This window comes from Argopecten irradians, chromosome 2 (genome assembly GCF_041381155.1).
Source record: "Argopecten irradians isolate NY chromosome 2, Ai_NY, whole genome shotgun sequence".
Taxonomy (NCBI): domain Eukaryota; kingdom Metazoa; phylum Mollusca; class Bivalvia; order Pectinida; family Pectinidae; genus Argopecten; species Argopecten irradians.
Window position 1 is genome coordinate 25,750,865 of NC_091135.1, and position 11,721 is coordinate 25,762,585.

Consider the following 11,721-nt stretch of genomic DNA (forward strand, 5'->3'; position numbering starts at 1 on the left):
GTGATGTGGTGTCAAGGGAGACGTTAAGAAGAATGAAGTATTTTAGGAAGAAAGAAAAGATAATATCCTATATTTAGTCGCCTTTTACGATCATGCAATATGGCAGCTGCAACAACACATGAACAGACTATTTTAGGTACTAAGTGATCAGAATTACGACTCCATCCACAGACCTTCAGATAGTTAGCTAAGTACTTGATCCAAAGATTCATCTCCATTTGGTTTGGTTTGCTTAATTCGATTAACTTCCTATCAAAAGCCAGTGTCCAAACCAACCTTAACTGGAGTGGACATAATCGGAACTACCTGTATGAAGGCAGAATCCATCAACACTTAGATAAAGGGGACACTGAAGAAACACCCCGTATGTGTGGGGGATGCTTGTTATACTACTTTAATGCGTCTAATCATTGGAGTATAGGCCAGTCACATGAAAATCACATTCTCAGTCCAACGCCAGTAAATTAAAACAGGTCCAGCGAAATATAAAACGGCAGATTGGCCATAGGTGATTTTGATAAGCATTATATCCATTCTTCGGACGTTTGACTGGTACAGAAGGGTTTATAGATAGGTCCAGTCAACGTCTAAGGTGCACATAATACTCTTTCTGCCCGTCAACAGCACCATCAACCGATATGTCTTTCACCATCGCATCAGCAAAATCCACCTGATATCAACCCCTTTAAAAATATTTGTAATTGTGCATTGGCTAGAGTAAATGATCACTAGGGGACGATCTAAGTTTTTATGGCAAAGACAGACAGAATACCCGAGAAAACACCTTTGAATTTTAACATTGAGAATAATTAATTGCATTTACGGTTATTGAATTCATAACCCTTTACCGAATCAATGCGTCAAGGGTCACATACACATTCCGTTCATTATATATATGAGTAATGATCTACTCTTTTCTCGTCATGCTTACTAACTTTCTTCTTCCGTACATCTCCCTTGACACCGCCTCATTTTTGGCCTTCTTTTGAGCGCTCGCACCTGTGAGGTAGGCTCTATAAAAGTAGTAGTGTCTGCTCTTGCTTTTTCACTCGGTATACAGGGAGTAGGACGACTGGTTCGCCTGGTGTCAGCATAATGTGATCGGGTGGGGTGTGTTGCTTCAACAGCATGTTTAAGTGATGTAGCTCTATAAAAGGGCCGTAAATTTTATCAAACAAACAAGCAATCTATCTATCTGAGGATTTAAGGCTTGTGACGATCAATCTCCCTTTAACAATCCGTAATGTATAGGTAATACACATATAATTTGTATCGCAAAAATGAAAACAATATCAACAAGATGGCGAAACTGTTTTTTAATGGAAATTGATTTTAAAGGCAAAAGAGCATAACAAAAATGTGTTCAAAGACTCGTGAATAGACAGGACAAGAGTGAGCGTCATGTTACACATCTGAAACAAATCCTGATGAATTCATAATCTTAAGCCAGATCTACAGAGCTAAAAGATAATGCGACCACAAGGCACTTTCTGAGTTTCATACAGGTGTAATTTAAGTTCCTGCAAGGTATCGATTACAATGCTATATTAAACTTCACTATGACGTGATTACCAATTCCTTCTCACGTCTGATTTCATAGCTTTTATTGATTAATTCGAAATCATGATGTACATGTACAATGTATGTAAAAACTGCCATAAAGCTGATAAGCGATTTGAAAACATTTATACAAAGGTAGAAAAATACAGCGAGACTCTGAAAAATATCTTTTTTTTTCTTATTATACAAACGTACTCTCTTGGTGTAACAGAAAATAAAGAACGAATGAAACATGCCCGATCTACTTGACCTTTTCGACCTTTCTGAAGACGACACCATGTTTGAAAAGGCAAAGAAGTCTTTCGAGCTACAATATTGCCGCTACAGAATCAGCTTTTTTTCATTTTCCAAGCAATATCCTTTCTTAGAATGCTTCAGTAAAGCGAGACGAAACCTTAAAATGAAAATATAGAACAACGCCATGTAGATAAAATGTAAATAATTACTTCCTCGATACTTTGCAATATAGTCACATGGATAATTAGCACTAAGAACACGACAACATACACACGGTAGGTAGCTCCTGTTGTCTGAATGTCAGGTGATATATCAAGCAATATACTGCAGCTTAGGATGATACTGATTCTATTTCCTTTGTTGACCTCGTCTCGTATTCCTTGCTGATTTTGTATCTTACATCTGAATCATCGTTCTCTGAATCCTCGTCATACCCATCAGGGTACGGGTTGATGACCTGCAGCATTTTCAACACCTGCTCGGCGGTGGGGCGTTTTAGTGGGTTAGCGTGGGTACATTTTTGAGCAACATCCCGCAACTAAAAGAAACATGGCAATGGTTAATGTAATATGACAAGTGCTATGTAATATGCGTGATTTAGGATTTATACATACATGAATTATCGTGAATTTTGTTTTGTTTGTTTAGTTTAAATGGCGGCCGAGATTATAACATGCAAATATGGTATACAAGATGTATATGGGACGTTCCCATATGATACCAGTGTACATTTTTAATGTTATAGTGTCATCTGAACATAGTGAGAATAATGTTTTTAAGAAAAAACGTTTTTTCAGAGTTTAATTGTATTTCCAAAAATCTGCATGTTTTGCCCAAAATACAGCAGTTAATCATTTGTTCTCAAAAGTAGTTATTTGGTGACAGAAATATGTACCGAACCCTATGGACTTTCAATAAAAAATGTACATTTTTTCTTATTTTGCCCAAATTTATAAACAACACAACAATATACGAGTCATCAGTAATATTTAAGGTTAGGACTGATGTATAGACACTTTATATCAACATTGGCTATGCCCATGTACACTTAAGAAGTGATATATAACCATACAACAATCACTAGTTTCAACGGGGTCTTAAACCTTAAAGGGACAATTCAGTCTAAGAGTAAATAAAATTTGAAGATATATCGGAACAAACCAGTTCTAATTGTAATTAGATTTGTTGCTTTAACTGTGATATGACAAAAAAGCCCACTGTAGTGAAATGTATGTGAAATGTTTAGACTCGCTTGCTGTCCACCATTACACATTATGGTCGGACATCTTGTATGCCGAACCCTGACCCTTGCCCAGTGTAGTAAAGAATTTTTTTTCTAGAACTACTCAAATCGCTCTTACAGTAGTGTTTTTACATAATCAAGTGCACGCTTCTATCTAAATATAATTTGAAATAACTCCTCAGAGGTTATGAATAGCATTTGTTTAAGAAACATGGCTTTGGCTCAGGTATTGGTAATGCATACATGTTATACTTGCTTAATCGTATTGATTAACTATTTAGAATTCCAACAATATCAACCAAAATACTTGCAATGTCGCTGAATTTGTCAATATTTCTTGTTATATGTTTCATAGGGAATGTAGAACAATACATTTATGTCATGTTTTGCTTCGTGGTTATGTAATATAATTAGCCTCATTGGAGTGTCCCTTTAATGTCATATTACCAGCCATGACCATGATTTATAGATAGAGGAAGCTGCGCTTAATGTTTTTTTTTTTTAATTATCAATGTAATTTGTATTATAGTCATAGTTTTTGTCAGTCAGGTTCCTCTAAACCGGACTCGTATTAGTAATCTATATTGAATTTTAAGTTCATTTCCTATTATGGCGGCTCATTAAATAAAGTAAGTCATAAAAAGACCGGTATTTGCTACTACCATATCAGCTCTCGGTATTGTTTAGCATATAACTTTATGGTCTGACCCTGGGCTTTTATTATCCAACACACACCATTTAACGATATATAATAAACTTTGTGTATTTTATTTTGATGAATAGCTATCAAAATGTGATATATAGACAGAACCAGAGGATAGATATTCCAGGTTTTGGTATAAGTGACAGAACATGCCCAGTTTCATGAACATTTCTTAAATTTAAGGAATCCCTTAACTTAAAATTTTCAAAAGGGAAGCATTACAAAATCTAAGGAAGACTCCTTAAATTAAGATTTTTTCCTTAACTTTTGTAATGCTTTCTTTTGGGAAATCCAAGTTAAGAAATTCCTTAAATTTAAGGAATGTTCATGAAACTTGGCCCCAGATAATACAAATATATCAATCCACGACTTTCTTAATGTTCACTTTCACGATTTACAAAATATTTTCTCTGTCTAAAATCTTATCTAAAAGACTAGTTATTGATAGTATAATAAGCTAGCTAAAATGCATAGGCGATGTGTGATGACTTAACGTTTTGATGTTCGCTAGTCTATAAAAGCTTGGAGATTATCATTGTTATAACCATATACATATTAATATTATTCGGTGGCTTCTTAGTTTTCCTAATGAACAATACAATTAATATTCTTAATTTATTTTTATGTATTAAATTGTGGAGACTCAAAAGTATGATGATGTCAGCAAAAGTATGACGGAATGGAACTAATCGAAATGCATTTTTTTATAATTAATGCAGCGATAGAGAACTTGATGCTTTCCCGACATGTCATTCGACGAGTGGGAAGTCACCGCTTCACGTAGGCCAGAGAATGTGTGCATAGGTTGTAATCAGAAATGAATGTTTCCATGTCAATATCAGATTCATGAATATTTTATCAATACGAGCTGGTTTGTGCGTTATATCGTTGTATTTATAAATTCATAAACATATTGACATTTTAGGATTTGCTCTTAATTGATGGCGTTACACTTACTACCTTTGACTTGTTTACATATCTGACCGGAACACATTGCACACATGGGGAACCGTTCTAAAACGACCTGGCTGTTAAACCAGACCAAAACATGTTGTGTATATATCCACACCCACACGTAATTGGACGCTGCAAAAACTGAACTGCTCTCAATGTGTTCAATCAATCAGAACTCTTGCATAAATGATGCCAATCCTTCTACAGTTTTAATTAACATGTGCTTATCACTAAATTGTGAAATACAAGCGCGGCTTCATCGATAATGAAGTACAATTGTAATAAAATATGAACCATCATCAATTTCATCACTTGTTGTTATGTATTGTACGTGTCACATCAATATAAATATGATCCTTGTGTAGGTAGGGAAAAACCATCGAGGTATATTGAAGTGAAATCCCTAGTTACTGAATAAGATGTGATGAAACTAAATCTTTTCCTTATTTTGAACTTAATAGTTCATTACGATGATATAATTTTGTCTGTTTTCCTGTATTCAATTGATACTTTATTACTTTAATTTCTCTACATACAACACCTACATCTGTGTTATGGGAGACTGTGTTAGTTACGTGTCTCTATGTGATTCTTGTGAGTTTTATTGCTTCTTGTTTTTTCAATTCTGACAAAAACTCCAATGATGATCTGATAAGGTAAGCAAAATCTATAATTCATATACCGGACTTCCATTCTATCTGTCTTCAATAACACAAAAATACCGACTTACCACAGAAAGCATTTTTTCCTCTTCAGCACTAAGCGTGTCGACGTCGACCGTCTTCTCCCCACCGCCCGAGGCAGCCGATGACGTCCAGGACGAGGTGGACGCTGCTGCTATTGACGACTTTGCGGTCAACTGTTCTTTTTTACATCCCTCATCGGGTTCTACTGCCACCTCAATCTTATCGATGTCGGGCTGATAGGCCACATTGATTTTTTCTGAGGACATAATGAATTAACCAAGTAGTAGTCAAGTTAATTAACAAATATGTTATAAGCATTGAAAAACGTAACGACAACATAGTATTGAAACGCCAACTCAAATCATAGTTAGCCATATCATATACTCAAATTCAATAATAGCAAACCACAACAGAAAATTAATTCCGGCTAAAAGTATGCATCATGCTTAAAATTCATTAATAAAAAAATAAAACAGCATATTTACTCCAATACGACAAAAGGAAATCAGGCTACAAAACATGAGACCTATAAACCAAATGATAGCACAATGTCAAGATATAGTAAATATAGTCATAATGCAAAAACAATGAAGCGAGACCATAATGGTTACACCCTTCCTTTATTAACCACCATATACACAAACATTGTTATACATGTATTCCATTTTTCCATTAATTTCTTATATATATGTATGCTTTTGATAACTGGTCACATTTAATACAAAATCTCACAGAATCAGTGTTTTATTTATCTCTTGGTGGATCTAGAACGCTTTGCATATCAAAAGTTTCACCTTCCCGCGAAACATCGAATAAAGAGTAAATAGTTTCACTAATTAGTAAATAGTATAAACATATGGGTTTATAGAGTTATGAACTATTTGATATACTGATGGGTTTATAGAGATATGAACTATTTGATATAATGATGGGTTTATAGATATATGGTCTATTTGATATACTGATGGGTTTATAGAGTTATGAACTATTTGATATACTGATGGGTTTATAGAGATATGAACTATTTGATATACTGATGGGTTTATAGAGTTATGAACTATTTGATATACTGATGGGTTTATAGATATATGGTCTATTTGATACATTGTTGATTATCGACATATTATATTTGTCTGATTACGCCGGCAACTACGTTATATGTAGTACCATAACCCATTCTTATAATCGATGCCTAAGTAAACAAATGCAGTAGTTATCGATAAATGGTCCACCAAATTTATTCTTTATTGTAGAATCTGATAGAAACAAATAATCAAGAAACCATATTTGATCAAAAACTGATGGCTTTGTTTGATCAGAGATATATTGCAATGTTGTAGACACAATCAGTTAAATTTTAAAACATTTATTCAAAGTGGAATGGCTTTGAGGATAAAACACCAAATTGCATATACATTTCAGGAAATAATTCGCATTATTATGCTTTAAATCACCATTATAAAAGCCATCACAGAATGATGTCGGTGTATGTTAGGTAGCCATGACCAAAGTGATTGAAGAATCTTGTTGCAATAGTTCACCTGAAGGTATAAACATACCTATTGTTGTTATCTTTGACTGGTTGAGGCACTGTTCACCAGCCACCACCTCCTCGTAATCTGGGGGCGTTTCCTGTCTGCAGAAGATGTAAAAATGTAAAATCTGGCCTGTTCTACATATTTCATCTAATCTTTACAAGTACGAAACAGCTTGTGAAACATCTGCTGTATTCTCTACCTATATGCAACGCCCGTTTACAAAAAAATGTTTTATTTTTTGTCATTTAACGACGCATCGAGTTGAAGAAATTAATGAAAGACGGAGCTGACCTATAGCCAGTACTTAGCAATTACCAAACTTGGGATTTTATCTTGATAGCAAACGGTAACCCTTTGCACACCGCCATCCCCTACCAACTTTATATTGTATGCAAACTGTGTTTAAGACATTTAGATGACTACTATGCCTTCCGTTAACGTAATTGACATACGTCTATTGATAGAAATTGCATGATTGTCTGTCTTTAGTCTATGGTCGTTTAATTAACTCAAAATACACTGCCAGTCACATTATTTTTACTTTCAAATGACATTTTGCAAATTTCGCTGGCAAATATAGATCCAGTGGGGAAAATCAACGGATAAATGTGTCAAGTAGATCTACAGTTGTAACGTTATGCTAAATCTAGAAATAATAAAATCACCGTAAATTATAGTTAAGTGAGGAAAGGCGAAAATATGTCACCTCGAAAATAAGTAGGTTTACAGTGTTCTAAGCGACATTCCATTAATCCTTGGTGGAAAAAAATGCCCTTCCATCATTTCATACAGTGATCTAAGCGACATTAAATTAATCCTCGATGTCCTCACATCTATTTCATGCAGGGATTACTATAATTGGTATTGGTGTGTATCTAAAGAAAGTGATTATCGGAAAATTAAATCTTACTCAACGTTAGTGTAGACCACATCAACCATAAAATCAATATACACAACAATAACAGGGACATTAATGTAAAGATTGATTACCTTGCGAAACAAATGATCGATAAATGTCAGAATCAATATGTTTATATCACAGAAACTATTATCTAACAACAGGAAAGGGTGTTATATATTAAAGTCCTTACTTTCTTACTACTATTTGGATAAAAAAGCAACGAAAACACCTTAAATTCATAAAGACATACATGTGGAGGAATACAGAACTACCATGCATTTTAATCATTTATAAAGGGCTCTCCATAACAATTCAAGAATTACTAGGTCAAATCAGATCAAGGTCGAGTGAGGTCAAGTACAAATATTGGTCACATCTAGATTCATGACAAATATATGCTTTCTTCAAATCATGACATAAATGCTTTATGGAAACACCATAGTGGTAAATATAATAACAGTATATTTATATAGAATGGCGCTTAGCTCGCTTAACGTTGAGTAAAACAGTTGTCATTTATTTTAGGAAACATTGATTACTTGACTAAGGTAAAACTATTAAAACATGTTCTGAGTATTGCAACGAACACCATATGGATAATGATGTTTAGAGGCTATTAGTTTTCGACTGTATATAATGGGTTATTTAAACAAGCCACGATTATACCATTACTGCTATTGATTTTACAAATCACACATACAGCAAGGGTTAGTATATATTCACAGGCGGATTTCACAGTACATCGTCTGTAATATCTGTCTTCAAAAATATCACTATGACTGTACCGTATCAGTAACAATGCATTTTATATGCCTGAGTGTTAAGTAAGCTTCATATCTTTTGTAGAATATTGTTTCATAAACTGCAGTCGACACTTTTGGTATGTGAATTATACATCCAAATACTCATTTCAATGATTATAGGAAAGCGGGCGACACGAAACATTTAGATATTTATGTATAACTTTGATGATGTATATCAATCAATAAGTCATTGAATACATCAGACAAGATGGTCGCAACTATTAAGGTTAGTGTGTATATAATACAAATCTATGTGATATATGATCGAAATGTAAGTAAGTGACATGGTATTTATGAATTTTTTTGAAATGACACAATTGGCAGTACATTTCTGAGTCGTTTGTATAACTGATGTGACAATTTCTGACGTCTATGTTTTGTGTGAAACATAGGATGGCGCTTAAAACAACATTTCCTGTAATTGCTCTCTAATCATCCGTTGATAGTATCATACGTGTCTTTATCAAGAGCTACTTGGCAGGCTTTGGTTTATTTTAAAATTGGTTATAATTCTGTAAGTGGTTACTCTATACCAACTTTCGTTCGTGTGCGATTTACTTTCACGAATATCCCAATCCAAGTAAAGGTAAAGTTTGTCTCTGCGAATTAATATTTACATCATTGATTCTGATAGGAATTTCAAGACAAAATTAGTGAATGTTGCTTTTGAAATGAAAAATTGCCAAATAGAAGCCGCCAAAAGAAAGATGATGTACAGTACGCTTGTATATGAATATGTTCAGAACATCATTTCTAAGTGTATCCGATATATAGTTTGCAATTCGACATAAAGGCAACATCCATTAAAAAGATTTCACTTATTCAAATATTTGTTTTATTTCCGTAATAAAATTAGGTACATTGTAGACTCACATACTGTCGCTTATGTTCAACTAAGTTAAAAGCTTTTATCCATAGTCGTTAGATTACCACAAAGTCAGATTGGTTTAGATAGCATTTCACATATTTTCATACAACAGATGGATCATTTAATAAAGCACATAAAAAAACTTACATTTGTGGTTCGACAGACATGTTTGGTCCTGGGCGATGGCTGCCACTGCTGCTGAGCCGAGTGACAGATAGTGGTAGATGTATTATATATACAGTGTATGTGACTTTCCACGGGATGAAGTCGATTAACGCTGTCCTTGTGGATTATAAGCGAGGCGTCCTTCGGACCTGGTGAGATATCTGCAATCACATATATTGTAATGGCTATGGAAAGTTCATATAATGGCAGCGGCAACTTCACATGATTGTGCCCTTTTATGTTTATGTTAGAGCTCCCAGTAGGCGCGCGGTTAATGGAGATATATTTTGTAATTATCTATGGGAATTAAATGAAGAATGTAACAGTTATTGATAAATTATATATTTTTCACATTTTAACACTGTTATGGCGTATATGTTTACCATGCATTAAACTCTACCGATGAAACTATATCCTTATAATTTCCTTGTTATCTGTTGGGCCTCCTCCGGATGAACCATAGAATATTTCTTACAGAAGACAATTTTGTTTTCTAGTTAATAATAAAATCCTAATGAAATGCATTAAACGTTCGAAAATTATCAAATGATCAATTCAGTCTAACAGCGGTACAAATAAATCAAACATTTAGAATACATTTAGATATGACCCTTGATGATCTAATCTAGGATCGACTCGATCTCATATTATTAATCTGTAACTAGCATGCTGTTTAATTCAGTTTAAGATTCCTGTTTAAAAGAGCTTACGTCATTTAAGGATGTCTTATGGTTAGCTTATGTTGTGTCTCCTTTCACCAGTTTGTTTCGCAACACACAAGTTCCGTTCTCTTGCCATTTGAATGATACTTTAGAAGAAAAAATATTTAAGAATTACGATCGACGATGACAGCAGAAAAATAGATAATGAGACCGAGGAAAGAATTTAAAAATAAAAAAAAACCTTCTTTCAGTGATTTTGAATGGAATGGTCCCGAAATAACATCTGAATGATTCGATGCAGTTGACAATACTGTTTGAAGTTGTACCTGGTAGATTGCATCTAATTTGATAGGTAATGACGAAGTGATCAATAACAAATTGTGATAATGTTCTGTAAAACTGATGATTGTTTTCTTTATCAAATGTCCTCTCAAAGGGATATCGGTACCTGTGGTTTCCTGATCGTTCAAATGAAGCTATGTTATCAGGAGTCATTGAAGATAGATTGATCCGGAATCAGGGGAAATGAAAGCATATCGACTTCAGCAATATCGTTAATCCGACACACGCATCATCATTTATCAACACGACTTGTACTTTTTCCTAGTGAGGCTTTTGTGCACGAAAATCAGTGAAGTCATCAAAAGCAAATCGTAATCTAAACCATTTTTACCAATTATGAATTATATACACAAACAAGATACTAATTTCCTGTTACATTATTTCAATGATATACATAGCACATTATAAAAAAAGTTGTTTTCATTTGTCTTTGTCTGCAGTAACTTTTACGATACCAGTTATCGTGAAATATCCAAGCACTTTCAAGGGATGAAAGTTTATTCCTTTCCCTAAACCTGTACATACTGTCTTTTAACCATACACATCGTCGATGTTTGATCCGTACATATAAACTGATCTGTGTCGAGTCATTATTGATCAAAATACCGAACAAGAATGACAACGATTGAACCGATTTCAATAAGTAAACATTTGTTAATTATTCATGGGTATCATCAAAGTGGCCAACGGGGGAGTTAATTTAGCTGAGCATCCAATACAAGTAAGAATAAAGATGTAAGTCGGCAGTATTCGTCAGCACATTTAAAACAATTCCTAGAGTTATCTATCCTTAACAGCCAGGCCATTCACTGTTCATCTCTCAGTTTGTTTCTCCAAATTTCGGTTTTAATCTTAAGCATTACTTCACTATACCAGTCTTATGGAATCATACCAGTTGTGTGGATATTTTGTAGTGATATTTTGAGATAACAGTTGGTCGAACATCGGCTTCAAAATCCCGCGTTATTGGTTTACCATGCGATACAATTTAGAACATTAATGAAAAGTAACCTTCGTGAGCAGCGTGAATTTTGAGACGAAACATTTCATATTAAAACA

The 11,721-nt window shown here is 34.1% G+C and overlaps 1 protein-coding gene across 1 annotated transcript; it reads right to left on the reverse strand.

The window, feature by feature from the left end:
* Nucleotides 1-1,303: 1,303 nt before the first annotated feature.
* Nucleotides 1,304-9,795, reverse strand: LOC138314934 (uncharacterized). Its single transcript, XM_069255576.1, has 4 exons — nucleotides 9,641-9,795; nucleotides 6,943-7,019; nucleotides 5,428-5,639; nucleotides 1,304-2,335 (listed from the first exon to the last, which is right to left on the reverse strand). The coding sequence occupies exons 1-4, from the start codon at nucleotides 9,658-9,660 to the stop codon at nucleotides 2,129-2,131; spliced, it is 516 nt and encodes a 171-aa protein (XP_069111677.1). The 5' UTR covers nucleotides 9,661-9,795; the 3' UTR covers nucleotides 1,304-2,128.
* Nucleotides 9,796-11,721: the final 1,926 nt, after the last annotated feature.